Source organism: Tiliqua scincoides, chromosome 8 (assembly GCF_035046505.1).
Source record: "Tiliqua scincoides isolate rTilSci1 chromosome 8, rTilSci1.hap2, whole genome shotgun sequence".
In the NCBI taxonomy this organism is placed as follows: Eukaryota; Metazoa; Chordata; class Lepidosauria; order Squamata; family Scincidae; genus Tiliqua; species Tiliqua scincoides.
Genome location: NC_089828.1, coordinates 15183845 through 15201038, shown reverse-complemented (window position 1 = coordinate 15201038; position 17194 = coordinate 15183845). Strand labels below are relative to the sequence as shown.

Here is a 17194-nt window from a genome sequence, read left to right as displayed (position 1 = left end):
CCCTGCCAGCCCACCCAGAAAGTAAATAATCTCATAGAAAGCTGCCTTGTACTGAGTCAGATTATTGGTCCATCTAGGTCAGTATTGTCAACACAAACTGGCAGTAGCTTTCCAGGGTTTCAGAGAGGAATTTTTCTCAGCTCTACATGCAAATGCTGGGGATTGAATCTCAGATCTTTTGCATTCAAAGCATGTGCTCTACCCCTTCTTTAACCAAGAAAGGGCTGATAGTAGTTAGTTACTGAATAGATAAATAGTTCAGCAGGAGATGGAAGGTAAATGTCCACGTTCTTTAATTGGTAGGTAGAATCATACTTAGAGTACTGAAGATGAACCAATTACAGAGATCAGATGGTTACTAATTATAAAATAAGAATAAAAATTCACCCAGATGGGTAAGTGGATGACATCTGTGGAATCTTTCAGACTCCTGCCTGGCCATGCTACAAGTACATGAACTACCGTGCTGTATGAACACGGTACATTTTCTTTCAAAGAAAAGCAATATTTTTGTGAGTTCATCCGAGGATCACTGGTTTCATTTAAATCTGAGAGATTATGTGTTGCACTTACTACAGATATCATTTTAAATCATGATGTTTGTAAAAGAGTTACAATTAAAATTTTAATTTAAATCAGGTTTTTAAAAGTTCTTAGTTTTAATCCACCCTGTTAGGATCAGTCTTAAATCATGTTTGTATATTTTAATCTTTAAAATGATGTAAGAGCATGTCTCTAGAAGAGAGTAGTCCTAATTTATGTAAAATATTGCTGTCAAGAGTCAGGCTAAATTATTGGAATATGCATAATACAACATTTCATTAAATACTGTTCATACTAATAGAATAATATTCAGTATATCTGGTACATCTAATAACTTGATCAGGGAAAGGGGGCTGAGAATTGGAAATGATTGACAGTATCATAGAATGTCAAATGAGGAAATGTGTGATTGATGCAAGGGATGTCTCATGTACATATAATTAACTCTGTCCTAATGATATCACATGACATTTAAGTAACTAAACACTCTAATTTTAATAGTTGAACATTGTTGTAATTGCTGCTAGCTATAGAAAGATTTTGGGCACAATATAGCCAAAGCTAAGAACTTACAGCCCAATCCTGAGCTGCCTGCAGCACCCAGGATCTGCGGCTCCGTGGAGTGCTGCTGCCTGATCCTGCACCTCCTGCGCCGTCTCAGGGCTACTCACCTGCAATGGGGCTACTCACTTTAGTGGCAATGAATGGTCGGCACTAAAGTAAAGGCGCACAAGCGCCTTGGATCCTGCGGAGCTTGGCTCCGCGGATTCGCCTTGCTCCCTCCCCCGACACGTCTCCCACCCACCCCTGGCCATGCCTCCCCCTCCCTGGAATACCTCCCCCACATCCCTGCCTCCTGTTCGCAGCCCGGCGGTCCAGGAGACCGCCAAGCCGCAGAACCCGGGCGACCCCCGTGCGCTAGCCCAGTGCCAGCCAGAGCTGGGCTTGTTCTGGCGGGAGCCCAACAGTGAGCTCCGCAAACTTGCCTTACGGCACGTTTGCGACTGAGGTCCACAGCGTGGAGCCGTGCCGCGGACCTCAGGTTTGGGCTCTAAGTCCCATTGATTTAACAGAAGAGTTTAGGTGTTTTACACCTTTAGGTGTACAGAAGAGTTTAGGTGATTTAACAGAAGAGTTTAGGTGGGCAGGAGGTCTGGTCTAGAGGGTAGAGCCTCCGTCTGCCTGAAGATAACATCCACAAGGTCGCCAGTTTGAGGCCACCGGCACCGTGCGACCTTGGAGCAGCTGACAAGCTGAAGCCGAGCAATTCCATCTGCTCTGAGCATGGGAGGATGGAGGCCAGAATGTGAAGCCAGATCGGAATGAAACACCTTGAATGTAGTCGTTCTTGAAAGAAAGAACCTTCTTTCAAATTGTAAAAATCTCTATTTAATAAGGGATTTAATAAAGCCTGCCTATGTAAACCGCCTTGAATAAAGTCCTGAATAAAGACCAAGAAAGGCGGTATATAAATACCTGTTATTATTATTATTATTTATTATTTTAGGCAGTGTGATTTAAGCATGTTAACCTTTTGTCTTTTTTTATTTGACAACTCCATGCCAATAGCCTTCTTTGCGACAGTTAACAGCTTTGGTGATCATTTTGTCTTGAGTTCTTCTAACACATTTTTTGCTGAAAAATAGTGATGCCAATTTTTTGTATTCATAAACTCTTAGGATTTTCAGAATATTTAATCAATGCTCAATGCTTTACAGTTTTGCTTAAAAATTTTCTATTATATTGTACACCTTCCCATATGTATTAAGTACATTAAGGTATAGTTTGAGAGGGTCAACAATGTTGGTGCTACTGAACTAAAATGTATGGAAAAGGGGTTGGGCAAAAGTTCCTCCTGAAGTGACATTTGTTATGTATGTTCATTTTGATGGAAAGATCTAATCTGTGTGCTCAGATAGGGTCCCTCCTTGGAAAAAAATGTAGAAGCAATATACATCTCTGATCATGCATGAATCTTTTGAGTAAGACTCAAAACTAAGTAAGACTGTCTTAGTTTTGAGTAAGACTGTATACTAGCAATGATATGTTATTGAACTTATTTACATGTAAAATTGTTTGAGTGGAAACTTCAATGTAAAATACCCTCGTCATCATAACTTTAGCTGTCAAAGTCAAATATAGAATATGGTACTAAACAGGAAACTTCTTCACTTTGAAGTGGTATCACATTTTGAAATTCCCTGAATACATTATCTTCTAATTCAAGATTACAATCTTAGTTTACCTCTGGCTATGAGAAAAAGGATGATTAAGTTATTTTATGTTGTTTAACATATGTATGGTTAATTTAAAAAAAAAACAAAACTGAGTTGTTTTAAAACTGAGTCTCATTTCTTGCCTGGTTACCTTAACAGCTAGTCAAAACTATCTGAAAATATTGTCCAGAAGCACTGACAACTCAGTTCAAATGTTAAATATGACATATCAGTGAGTTGCTGTCAGTCATTAGGGGATGTTCAAGGTCTTCAGATTTCAAATGGGTTGTTAAAGAGATAAGGAAGATGTATGTCTAAGGTTCTATCTGCAGCAGAGGGTCCTTGCCTCTTTTCTGTTTTTTTCATTTTTGTTTGTACTGTGCTCTTCTATTTGGCTCTTTTGGTGATATTTGTGTACCTTAAGTACACATATAGTAAAGGCATTATTTGTAACTGCCAGTTTGCCTTTTACTCATGAACAGTTCCACCAACAGAGTAGAGCTCCATGCCTCTGCTTATACAGCATGCTGCGGTGCTTACCTAAGAAATTGGTTACTTCAGAGCAAGTGTTCTAGTCGGCTATTTCAAACTTGTGGCAGGCACTTCCTCACTGAAATTATAACTGTACGGTTGTGGTTGGTCTGTAACAATTTCAGACACTACCAGTTGTGTTGAGAGATGAAGTCATATGACTCACCCGTTGAGTTTCTTAGCTAGAATGGTTTTGTTGACAAAGTTGGATGGCACGTTCTTTGCCAGGGGAAGTGATTGCAACAGGTGGCATTTGCTATTGTAAAACTGGTATGTGTGGTAGTCACGTGACTGTAATAAGGTTTCTGAAAGGGTTGAATCATCTACTTGACCTGTTTTGGGAAGGTTCCTGGATGAGATGGTGCTTGCCAGCTTCACAGAAAGGTTCACCACTTCCAGTGCTGACTTACCTAGATAAGCTTCTGATATTTTTTACAATGCTTGGATGTACTTGGCTTACTTATGTAAGTTTCGACTACCAGATGTGGACCTGCTATACCAGCTGAATCAAGGTATTTCTTAGGAGATTTAAACACACACACTCTCTCTCTCGCCCTCTCCAATTAAGATAGTTGAAAATGTAGTTGATGATATGTCCAATATCATGATGTAGGTTGTTTACATGAAATGACCACAGAGTTTAATAAATGGCAAATTGGCGTAGTGCAGAAAAGGGAGAAACTTTTACTAGAAATCTCCACAAGCTGTGTATTAGTGTCTAGTTTCATATCAGTTCAGGATATTTTTTCTTTGCTTCCTTTCCTAGAAATTAAAAAATCCAAACTGATAAATTTGCCAGTGGAGCACTTCGGTGTGTTGAGATCATGAAATTCAGCTGGAGTTATTTACAAAGTTATAAGTTGTACATAATGTTTATTAACATCATAACAAACCGAACCTGCGAGTTAAGGATTTAAAGATTTCTTGTTCCTTACATACTCAGAAAAGTTCTAAACTGGGCTTCAAGAATTTCCAATTGTCAGCAAAGAATGATTAATGTATTACAGTAGGGATGAAGTCTGTGACCGCAGTGGGAATTTTGTGGCATTGCCCAGAGGAGTAATATTTAACTAACCCCTTCCCACAACATCTGTGCAGGTCTTTTGGATTGGGAGAATTATGTAGTGCAGGTGTGTGCCACTTAACACCAGGGACACGTTCTCTTATCCCTGTTGTTATGTGATTAGGTCATTAAGTGAACATCCAGTCCAATCAATTGCCTTTGTTGTGTAAATAGACACTCCCTGCCGGATACTAGCTGGCTGCACAGGCTACTGGAGATGGATTTCCTCTTCTTTACATTAAGAACCTCTCTGTTAACAGACATTCTACTGCAGGCTATGGAAGACATGATTGCCTCATTAAGAGCATCTTGTGCTTTGGCCAATATGTGGTCATATATGTGGTCCATTGTTAAGTGGTGCATGCCTGTAATTACATTGTATTTACCGAATAATTTGTGCAATCAAGTTTATCCAAATTTTGAGTTATTAACTAGGTATTAGAGTTTTTGGATAAACCCTGGGTACATGCAACATAAATAAGATTGTATTATTTCTTTTCAAGCTCTGATTTTCTTGTTAACTTCTCAGCTTCAGTGAGCTCTTTACTGATGAAACTTGTCTTGCACAGCAGACTTTTCTTTAAAAGGCTCTGAAATGCAAAATGGCTCTTCAAAATGTATGCATATGTGTTTTAAATATTAGATGCTTCGAGAGCACAAGGCCGTTATTATACAGAAACGGGTTCGGGGCTGGCTGGCTCGTTTGCGCTACCACAGGACTTTGGAAGCAATTGTCTATCTGCAATGCTGCCTCCGGCGAATGATGGCAAAGAGGGAGCTAAAGAAGCTGAAGATAGAGGCACGCTCTGTAGAGCACTACAAGAAGCTCAATGTTGGCATGGAGAACAAGATCATGCAGCTCCAGCGTAAAATTGATGAGCAGGTACAGTGACATGGGTATGGGGTGAACTGACCAAGATCTAAGGGCAGATTCAAACTTGACAAAATCCTACTAGGAAAGTACTTCCTTCCAGCAAATGGAGGACAAACAGGCGTAAATTATCTGTGTGCATGTGACTATAACTATGTGAAGATATGCATGTGGCTGATGCTACATAATGCTCTATATACAGTTGGCCCTCGGTATCCATGGGGGATCTGTTCCAGGACTCCACGTGGATACTGAATTCTGCAGATAGTGGAATCTGTGGGTGGAGGGGATCCATGTAGCGCTGCAATTTCTTACCTGGGAGCTGTGCAAGAGCCCCTGGCCTCCTTAGAAGCCTCCTTGACACAATCAGAGCTACTTCTGGTCATGTCTGGGAGGTCCTTGGAGGCCCTCCTGCCACGGGCTTGGCCTCTGCATATATTCAAATCCATGGATGCCAAGCCACAGTTAAAGAGGCCCACTGTACGTAATATAGGAAATATATGAAATGAGTTGCATTATAGACAGTGTACACTTGAAGTAACTCTCATTTTATAGCCATTTGTTAAACCTTTTTTGTAATTCCTCCCTTTTTTCAAAACAGAAAGGGAAACCCTTTTTTCTTTTGCATTTTTATGAAGCAGTGTATAATATATTTTCTTTTTTATTGTTGAGGGAATTTACTATACAAAAATATCAAGACATTTACTATATTAATTTGTTTGAGAATTTACAGGTTCTCAAGCAAATTAATCTTCAGTATTAAGGGCATAAATTTGGTCTCTGAACAGGGCAGTTCTGACTATCTTGGCTTGCGAGAGTGATGGTGTTGATGGTGGAGCCTTGCAAGAGTTGATGGTGTTGAACTGTTGGAAGTGAATATGCATGATAGGCTCCTAAAAGTGTATTCCTTAATAAATGCCCAGTGACTTGCCAGGTCAAGCATCCAGAGCTTAATTATATCGAATGTGTTTTTGTTTTTTTCCTCCTACATTTGACTATTCTTTTGTCTCCTTGTTTTTTGGTGCACAAAGAATGGGGAAGGTTCCCATATAACAGACCCTCAAAATGTATAATGCTGTGTGTCATCTCTGGATAGATGAGGAATGTCTAATTATATATCCCACAGCTTTCACCAGTTTGGATAGTTTATGCTAAACCCCAAAGCATTGCAAACATTTACCTCTATTTTGATTTTTTTTTTTCAGACCAAAGACTCCAAATCGTTACTTGAGAAACTAACTAGCCTAGAGACAGCATATCATTCTGAGACTGAGAAGCTGAAGAATGATGTAGAAAGACTTCGAATGAGTGATGAAGAGGCCAAGAATGCAACCAACCGTGCCCTTAGCCTTCAGGAGGAGATTACCAGACTCCGAAAGGAACTGCACCAAATACAGTCTGAGAAGAAGATGATTGAGGAGACAGCAGATATATACAAACAAGAAACAGATCAGGTGAGCATGTTTGGCCCCACATTAAAGAACATCAGAAACATCAGCATATTAATTGTTGCTGACTCATGAGACAACCACTGCACAGGGCCACAGTCGATTTTGATTGATAAAAAAGGCGCTCATACTTAATAGAACAGCAGGCTATTCTTATAAAAATGGTTGGTGATAAGGCCCGTATCAGTCAGGAGAGTTATTCCTTCTCTCCCTGATGGTAGGAAAGTATCTTCTGAGAGACTGTGACTGTATGTCCCATGACTCTTGTAACATCTTATAACATCAGGGGACATCCACTAAAAGTGAGTGTTGGGAGAGTTAGAACAGACAAAAGAAAATATTTTTTTAACCAGTGTGTAATTAGCCTGTGGAACTCCTTGCCACAGGATGTGGTGATGGCATCTGGCCTAGATGTCTTTAAAAGGGGGTTGGACAGATTTCTAGAAGAAAAGTCCATCACACGTTGCAAGTCGTGATGGGGTTTGTTCAATGCAGAGCCCAGGTCTACCTACCCGTGCAGTGTTGGCAGCTAGATAAGTAATATGGAGAACCAAATGCACTCCTAAAATCTTTTAAATATAGAAAATCATTTGCAGAAAATTAGCAACATTTTATTTAGATTCGCAATAGAATGCAAAGTGTCTTGTTTGCACCAAAACTTATTTCTGCAGCAGCTGCAGTCCTGCAGCTGTGTCCCTGAACTCCTCTACAGTCCTTCATGGCAAGTGGATCCACAAGCCAAAGAACTACTGTAGCAGACCAGTTTCTTCCCAGATTTGACACTGTTAAGGAGTGTCAGGTCTGCATTCATTGACCCAGGGCTTATTGTTTGCAGCGGCCCCAGAATCCCACATGGGAAGTGAGTCTGGGTGCGACTGTAAAATGTAAGATCCCTGGCAATTTCTGGGCCCCCTCCTTTGGCTCCTGGGCCCCTTTTTGACCCTGGGCCTGGGTACAAATTACCCCCTTTACCCCATCTCATGGGCCCTGCCTCCCCTCACAGAAACCAGTAGAATCACCCATTGTTCTCTGGACGAGGGGTGAACCAGTGAAGCAAAAAGGCATTTTTTATTGTTTTAATGGTTTTCTTTAGTGTGTTTATGTAAACCATTCTAGAAATTTGTTGAGAGAAGAGCAGGATAAAATGTTTAAAACGAAGGTCAAACTTTCTGGCTCATAGCCAGTGTTTTGCCTACAGTACATTACTGTGCTATCTATATTGAGCTCAGTGCTTTCAAGGAGCATTGCAATCTCAGCACCACCACTAGCAGAGTTATTAAATTTTCTGGTTTGCTTCCTGTACAGTGTTCCATCTGAACTGATGAAAATGTGTCGAGTAGATGAGATTGTTAACAGCGGAAGTTAGAGAATGATCATAATCGGACATGTACTAGTTAGCATTATCTGGCATTGCATGAAAAACCTTTTTAATTATTACTAGAAAGATACACTTGTTAAGATAGATCTCTTGGAACTTTAGCTATGAGCCTTTCCTAATATCTTTTTTAGTTGGTGCTAGAACTTAAAGAGCAGAACACGCTGCTTAAAAATGAAAAAGATGATCTGAACCGTCGCATCCAGGATCAGGCCAAAGAGATAACAGGTGAGCTCTGTTAGGATTTGGGATTTTTAAAAAAACATTATTTTTCTCTTCCAACCATCTCTTTCAAAACTCAGTTCCATGTTGCAGTGCTTCAGTTTAGACCAGGACTTTCCAGATTGGGGCGTCACAACGCCCCAGTCTGTGGGCCTTGGCCTCTGCCCCCTTAAGGGGCGGGAGCAGCCATGATCCCCAGGATCGCAACGCTCAGGGAGCCTCAGGGGCTTGGGTGCACTTACCTGAGCCTCCTGCAGCCTCCCAGGGGTGCAGGGAGCCCTGCATGACCTTCTGCAGGGCTTCCTGCAGCTTCAGAAGTGGAGCGATTGCACTCCACTTCCGCAAAACCCGAAGTGAAACCGCTCCACTTTCACTTTTGAAGCTGCAGGGGAACCTGCAGAAGGTCGCACAGGGCTCCTTGCACCCCCAGGAGGCTGCAGGAGGCTAAGGTAAGTGCACCCAAGCCCCTGTAGTCCCCTGAGTGGCACAATCCCCAGGATTGCACAGCTGCCTTCCCCCAGCCTCCACTGCCTTCCCCCCCCCACCCCCTCAAGGACTTAGAGCAGTTTTCAAACTCCCTGAGAGTTTGAAAACCACTGGTTTAGACAATTGGCCCAGGAACTGCTTGTAAGTGGTGGTGGCCATTACTTATTTATCTGATATACTTTTGCTCACCTTTCTCTCACTAACCTGAATGTCCAAGGCTGTTTACATAAAATCAAAATTACATCACAAAACCATTATATTTCATTCATGTGCCTGGTTCTTTACATAGAATGAAAAGATGGGTACCTGCCCTGAAGGGTCTAAAGTTGTCTAAAAGACCCTGAAGTTGTCTAAAAAGACTGAACCTCCCGTCTCTCCAACTCTGACTCTGAGAAAGCCCTTTTTTTCACTGTTAGATAGGAAGTAACTAGTAACTTACGCACAGCATAAATCGTGATTATTTTTTGTGTGAAACATTCCTCAGGATAGCACCTCAGTTGCTGTTAAGACTGTTGTATGAAACAAAGTTCTGCCAGTATTATAGATGTATATTGAATGTAATTGGCGGGCCTTAACACCACTCTTCTTGCCTGTCCCATGTCTGCACCATATTTATGGTGTGGTGGTGTTTTGGTGTTTTATGTCCTGTGGTGTTTTGTTAAGTTTTCCTCATTTTTGGTTGCCCAGTGATGTCCAAGTTCTGGAGCTGGTTATCCTGCTCTATTTTTTAAAAACTGCGAAGAGACAATATTACCTCTCTCTCTCTCTCCCCCATGCACACATAAGTGTATGATCCTGTACCCAGTGCCCCATTTCATTTTTTATGTGCCCCAGAGGCACAGCCATAGAGGCATGGGAGGGTCTGCTTGCATATATGCCAGGCCCATGATTTTTTAGTTTTCATTTGAAAACAAAAAATGTCTAGTCTTTTCACTTGTGGAGATGACAACAAAAGTGATCTCACCTTTCAGTGTCCTGGCCAATGAGTGTAAAGGGACTGGGATAATTGAAAAGCACAGAGTTCTTGTTTTTCAGTTGTATGACCCAGTTGTTTTAAAATGAATCTCTAGACCCTGCACCACAACAATTATAGCTGTGGATCAGATTTGATTTCTTGATTGACATTAGTTAATTTATTAGTTAAAAGTGGGACAAGCATCAAATGATGCCCATACAGCAAGGTTGGATGGTTGAGTTGCATCCATCGATTTATTTCCCCCTCTTTATGCTTATAGTGTAGGGAGGGGAGTAGCATAATGGCTAATTTTCTCCAGTGCCGTTCTGTCATGATCGCTACTGTAAAAGTGTAATTGATTTCACTCTCAATTTCATTTAACAGAGGTCATGGAGAAAAGGCTCATTGAAGAGACTAAACAGCTGGACCTAGATCTGAACAATGAAAGGCAGAGGTATCAGAATCTGCTTCAGGAGTTCAGCCGGTTAGAGGAACGATATGACGACCTCAAGGATGAGATGAAGTTAATGGTGGTGAGCAGCTTGAAGGATTCGGAAAAGTTTATTGTGACAAAATCTAAGGGCCAAACAAATGTTTTGCAGCATATGTGTCTGGAAATTCAGCTTGCTGCTGAACAACTGCAAAATGGCAGGGGAAGGGCTCAATTTGGAGTGGGGAAGTGTCAGGGAGAAGGTTGCTCCACATTTGTACCCTGTACCTCTGAAGAGTTTTTTGGATGGGTGTGCTCTGTGGTTGGGGGAAGGGTTGAACTCTTCTCCAAATGATACTATCCTCCTGTTCTTGTTCCCCTTTTCTGTCAGCATGCTCAAGGCAACTAAAATTGCCATTGCAAAAATGAACTGCTAATACCAAAATTATAGCAAGCTAATTTCAAAATTATAAGAAAACCTTGATGGAAACGTGGAGGGTTGGATTTAGCTAACTGCTGTCAAAGTTCCTTCAGTGGCAGCAGTGGTCATAGAAAATGGAATTGTACCCCGATCTGAGCTGTGGTCTTCCATAGTTGGTGGTCTAGGGTGGTGGTCTTCCATAGCAACAACAGTGATGGAATGTGGGCTGTGTTAATCTTTCTCTCTGCATTGATCCTTACTCAAATGGGATTTTAGGATCCCATTTTAGGAAGTTGCTACAACTTACCTTCTTCAAATTACGGAAGTAAAAAAATCATTCCTGACTTCTACAAAACACTTGAAGTTATGAAAACTAGAATATAGAATGGGAAAACAAAATATTGGTGCTGCCATTTCTTTCTTTCTTTCAGAACATCTCCAAACCAGGGCACAAACGAACAGATTCCACCCACAGTAGCAATGAATCGGAATACACCTTCAGCTCTGAGATCACAGAGGCAGACGAATTACCACTGCGAATGGAGGTAATGCTGGGAGAACTTGATCACCTTAAAGTATTTTTTATTCATTGGCAATCAGCAAACACATTTTCATCTCTGTTGCTAATAGCAGCCACTTGAAGGGATGGTGCATTCTCTCCATGGACTCTGGTCTCTGAGGAACTGCAGATCTGTTGTGTTCCAGATAACATTACATATGTGGAACATTTGACAAAGGATAGTTAGACTTTTAGGACGCAATCCTAACCCCTTATGTCAGTGCTTTCTAGCAGTGGCATAGCGGTGCCAATGGGACATGTACTGCATCCTGCAGTTGGGTGTCACTCACAGAGGCCTTCTCAAAGTAAGGGAATGTTTGTTCCTCTACCTCGGTGCTGCATTGCCCTTATGTCAGTGCTGGAAAGATTAGGATTTCCAGGTTAGGGTTAGGATTGCGCCCTTAAAGCAACATCTTTTTACTCTAATTGTGGCATGCATGTACAGTTAACTATTAATCACACACACCTGCTTGGTATATGGTTTTTGCGAGTCCAAAATTAGATGACAGTGAAATCGTTGGTTGCCGTGTCAGCTATAAATAAAGTGTCCTTATTGTTCTGACTTCCAGTGATTAAAAATTCTTTGAGCCAGCCGTTATCAACATCCTTGCTCACAGGGAAATGTGTCTCCAATAATTTGTGGATTTTTTTGTAACCCCTTTTTATGACACAGAATTTCTGTGTTCAGAGGATTCTGGGACATGTCATAGCCCCACCCTGCACATTATACACCCTAAAATGTCCCCGGAGCTCTTTCAGGCAGCAGGCCTATCAATCCCATTTTTTTCTCATTCAGTCATTTTGAAAAGCTTCTGCAGAACACTAAGGTTCTGAAGAGCACTGTCCAGAAACCATTAAGTTGCTGAGTTGTTACCTTGCAAGGGGGGAGGAAACAAATGTATATTTTTAATTATCTAACAATACCTCTTTAGTAGAATATTCCTCAGCATTTTCAGTGCACAGAAAGTTTGGAATATTTCTCAAATATTACTCAGCTATGTTACTAACATAGTGAATAAATAACATTTATAAATAATTCAAGTGCAGCTGTAGCTCCTCTTCAAGCTCAGTTCTTTTAAATACAGAATGGAATGAAAAAGTGTTTGGTGTTTATGAATGCCCTACATTTCAGGATAATGCCACTCCCAAGCTGTTCTGCCTTATTTATTCTTGGCCTTATCTGGGTTCTGGAAGAAGCAAAGGGAGCTGAATCTGAGTATTTGCTGCCTTGTTTCTGAAAGGGCCCAAAGAAAAATCAGCTTCTGGCCATTTTGAGGGCAGTGCCTGTCATAAATAAGTCCATGTTAGGCCTAATTTGGCATGAGAAGCCTGAACCAAACTAAGAAAGTGTAACTGAGAAGCTGCTAATGGTTCCCAGCTACAGGAATGTAGGTAAATAAACAAAGAGGAATCTTTCCTTTGATGGCCAGGAATTATGACCAAATGGAGTGCTAGCACCTCAGCAGACAGATTGCCGCCTTATCAAAGTGATTGAGTGCAGCTGTGGATCTTCAGTTGGGAGGGGTAAGAACTATGAGGGGTTAGCAACCAGGCCAACTTCCAGAAGGTTCTGTTCACCAAGGGTTCTGAGTGGAGAGTCTAATAATTATGAAGTCACCTCAGTACTCTCTCTGACACTGTGTCAGGGGCCAGGGAAAAAAACAGAATTAACGTACATTTAAAATTTGAATAAATTTACATATGTTTACATAAATGAATATATTAAAGATGAACTTATATGAATGAATGAAGGTCTTGCAATAGCTCAAGGCCTATAAAAGGCCTTGCACAAAGCAAGTCTGGCCTTTCCTTTGCTGTAACTACTGCATCACAGACGTGAAACAGCAAGCAGTGGAGGGAGCCCTCATCCCACAGCTCACGAGAGAGGTCAAACAGTCTCCCTCACAAAGCAAGGCAGGTCTTTCATTTGCTGCTGCAAGCAGTGGAGGGAGCCCTCATCCCACAGCTCATGCAAGAGGGCCAAACAGTTGCCCTCACTCTGAGAGCAGTTGCGTCGGGCCAGTGTGGGCTCCAACAAATCTCCAGAGGGCCAGAGGCTCATTGGAGACTGGGGGCTCCCTGAGGGCCGCATTGAGAGGCTTCGAGGGCCGCAAGTGGCCCCAGGGCCAGGGTTTGGGCACCCCTGTTGTAGAGTGTGTAACCCTATGTACTCAATAAACTAAAATATATTTTACTAAGTTGTTTCATTGTCTGTTGGGGACAAAGGTTCAGAATCCTGCCTAGCCGTTCAACAAGCTACCAAGTACTCGTTGAGGTCTAGTAACTTGAGGGCCGAGGCTTTAATTGAGAAAGAGCTCAGTGCCTGCAAGGGATAGTTTTAAACCTAAAGGGTCTCAGTGTCCCTGGACTGAGGAACTGGTACTTACAGGTGGTGGCAGTACTACAGGGCAAGGGGCCTTGAGGGTTTTAAGGTTCAAGAAACCAAGAACCCTAAGTCTCCCTAACTTTAATCAGTTAATTTAAAGTCTCTCTTTAATTTAACTGATTAAAGTTAAATCAGACTACTGTGAGGCACTGTCGTAACAAAGTCCCTTTTTGAAGGAGAACTGTACATAGTGATCCATAACACAAGAGAAACAAGTAGTTCCACAACCACTCCAGCTTCCATGCTTGTTGGACTGTAACTAGAGGCCCTGGTCAATATGGGAGTGTTTAGCTAGAAAATTTGGTTGGTTGCCAGCAACAACTTGGAATCCCAGTTAGTATGGAATAAGTAAATTAGTATGGAAGAATTTTGATATTTTGTTTTCACATTCCATTGTACTAGATTCTCAATTTTTAGGTCTCGCTTTTTAAAAGATATATTTTTTAAAAACAATTCATTACTATACAATTATTTAAACTGTTATTATTTTCTTTGAATCTAACTACAAACCTGCTTTTTTCTCTCTCCTTTTCAAACAAATTAGAAAGAAAGGTATGATGGATTGTAGAGCTTAACCCATCTAGTTAGTTCTAGTTTTCTGCCTTTTAAAGCTTTAGGGTAGATGCCTTTTATATTATTAGATTTGTTGACCAAAATGACCTTTTATAATCTGTGATTTTTAAAAATAACTGTTTGAAAAGTTTGAATGCCAATAAGCAACTGTTCTGATCAAGAAACATTTACATCCTTCTAGTTATTCTTCCCTGTGCCAGTTCTTGCTAACTCTCAGGGCACGTCTACATGTTAACTTGCACAAGTGGAGCAAGCTCGGGGTGGCATGCATGCTTTCATGTGGCTGCTCATATGGGTTTTTTTTATATTGCATGAGTGGTTTCAACTCCAATTCCACCCATTATGTTGGAGCAGCTTCTGCTGATGTGGAAGTGAAAGAGAGAAACATGCATCACACATGATGGCATTGGTGTGGAGAAGTCATCATGCCAAATCTGTTCCCAGCTTTCTCCATATGACGATAATGTGCAGACTGCCCCCCCCCCTTTTCTGAATGACTGGGAAGCTTTCTGACCTTCACATGCTTCCACTTTTGAAGCAGGAACCAGCTGAGAGGAAAGCACCTCTGGACATGTCTCTCTTTCTCAAGCTACAAAAACGAGTTACAGAACTTGAGCAGGAAAAGCAGTCCTTGCAGGATGAGCTGGACAGGAAAGAGGAACAGGCTCTCCGAATCAAGGCTAAGGTAAAGACCCAAATGGTTTTGCTTCAGCAGATAATAATGGAATTATATTCTGGTCTCTCATTAAGCAGGTTGAAGAGCCATTGTTCCCAAAATGCAAGAGCAATCTCCCTGAGGGGAGGGACAGGAAGTAACTGAGGGAGCCATGAGTCCTTAATGACTATTCCCAAATGTGTTCACTGCATTAAAGGGCAGCAACAGCACACTTCTTGTTTTTGTATTGCTTGATGGTGCTGGAGGCTCATAGGATATCCTCCTGTTCTTCAAGAACATTTTCTTCTACAAAAACTTCCGCGTGAACTGTTAAGGATGCTTTTAATCCTGCTTCTTCCTTTATACTTATCTGCTGAACTCTTTTTTTTTTTAGCTATCTTTAACCATGGGAGCATCAGGTGCTATTTTTTTCTAGGTTTGGAGAGGTTAGTTTAAGACAAATTTATAGAATTTCTGCTATAGACCAGTTCCTAATTATGCTTTTATCATTTTCAAATAACATTCACAGCTGAGGCAATTTACACAGCACAAGTATCAACAAGATTGATAATACAGTCATTCCTCGCCTTGTGCAAGGTTATATTCCAGAGCCAGCATGGAAAGCTAAAATCAATTAGGGCACAATCCTAACCAGGTCTACTCAGAAGGAAGTCCTATTGTGGTCAGTGGGACTTAGTCCCGGGAAAGTGAGGTTAGGACTGCAGCCTTATGCTCATAATTGTCTTGAAAATCTAGAAACGACTTACTGTCTCTTTGAAAGTTACAAGAGGCAGGTGGAAATGGAGGGAAGAGCAGCTTCATTCTCTGAATTTGCTCTAGCCAACTGAACCTGAGACAAGGAGCAACAGTATTCTACACAGAAATGTTGAGTATAATATGTACTAGAATGAATAATCCAGTTCTTTGTCCCATTGTATTAGCTCCCATTAATACTGGCTGAAGGATGACTCTCTTTCTTTTGTCTCTGATCTCCAAGGAGAAAGAGAGGCCCCAAATGAGAGGTGCAGAGCTGGAATATGAATCCCTTAAGGTAATTCTGGAATTTTTTTAACGATCATCCAATCTGACACATTACTCCCCAAAAGCTAGATTAAAATTAGGAAAGCAGAGAACAATAATAATCATAGTACTACAGAGCACTTTTCTTAAGTTTTTTAAGTGCTTCACATAACCACCCTATATATTTACTCATAAGTAAGTCTCATTGTGTTGAATGAGACTTACACCCAAGTATTGGACTACAGTCCAAGTGATCTTTGCAATATTGTACAGGAAGTTGGCATTTTTCTTCCTGTATTAGATGGGAAGAGTTTCTAGAGGTATCTGTAGCAACCATTGTGAGGTGTATGTATCCATTGCAAATGCACCAAAATATGAGGAGTTTGTGCTGCTGTGGCTTCATTAGAGTTGTGGCTCTAAAGAACTGTGGCTTCATTAGGGAATGGGTTGTAATATAGCCAGTGTCTGTGCCACCTCTTAGACATGGAAGCCAATGCAGTATAGTGGCTTTAGTATTGGGTTTGGACATGGGAAAACCCAGATTCAACTCTTTGGTCAACTGTGAAGCTTGCAGGGTGGTCATGTTCAAGTTGCTATTTCTGTCTCACTTGCCTCACAAGTTTATTGTGAGAATAAAATGTTGCTCGGAGCTGTCAGGGTGGAATACAAACTTAACAAGCAAATTAAATTCGAATATTTTTGGCCCTGTTTTAACAACAGCCAATTCCATTTTAATATGCTATCAGTTTTATGATCATCAATGAGGAAATGTTACAGTGGCAAGCAGTAACAAGTGTCATTTATTTACCTAAACACTGGGAGAAAGAGAATATCCATCCTAAAGATTTAAATTTGATTTTACAGTCATTCCCCTCTTTCTGAAGAACTCTTGAGGGGGGCACAGAAGGAGAGAGGTGATGCTAGGGATCTTAGTACCTCAGAACCGCAAGCCCCAGCATTCTCTTTGAAGAACAGATATAAATGTCTAGTGCAGATTACACCTGAGGTGTCTGCTCTCCCACCCATCAGTAACTCAAAATCTTTCTAATTGGTATTGGGTTGCTAGTGAATGAGAGCAAATCTTTTTGTTTTTTGTAGCGCCAGGAGCTTGAATCAGAAAATAAGAAACTGAAGAATGAGTTGAATGAGTTGAGGAAGGCCCTGGTGGAAAAGAGCTCTCCCGAAGTCACCGCTCCTGGTGGCCCTGCATACAGGGTCCTCTTGGACCAAATGACTTCAGTTAGTGAGGAGCTGGAGGTACGTAAGGAGGAGGTCCTCATCCTGCGGTCTCAGCTGATGAGCCAGATGGAGGCAATTCAACCCAAGGTAAGTTGTAGAAAGGAAAACTGGACTTCTTGTGAGTTTTGTTCTTGTTGACTATAGCGTAGCCAGTGGGAGCGATGGCAGTTTACAGCTTAAGTGCCTGCACATTGCTGTCAC

General features: G+C 41.3%; 1 protein-coding gene across 1 annotated transcript in view; it reads left to right on the top strand.

Moving 5' to 3' along the window:
- MYO5A (myosin VA) overlaps positions 1 to 17194 on the top strand; it is a 99869-nt gene that overhangs the window by 59723 nt on the left and 22952 nt on the right. Inside the window, exons 21-28 of the mRNA XM_066636535.1 lie at positions 4997 to 5236; positions 6430 to 6678; positions 8182 to 8275; positions 10095 to 10243; positions 10993 to 11106; positions 14621 to 14764; positions 15732 to 15785; positions 16853 to 17080. Of these exons, the coding sequence (XP_066492632.1) occupies positions 4997 to 5236; positions 6430 to 6678; positions 8182 to 8275; positions 10095 to 10243; positions 10993 to 11106; positions 14621 to 14764; positions 15732 to 15785; positions 16853 to 17080 (1272 nt within the window). The remainder of the gene's footprint in view (positions 1 to 4996; positions 5237 to 6429; positions 6679 to 8181; positions 8276 to 10094; positions 10244 to 10992; positions 11107 to 14620; positions 14765 to 15731; positions 15786 to 16852; positions 17081 to 17194) is intronic.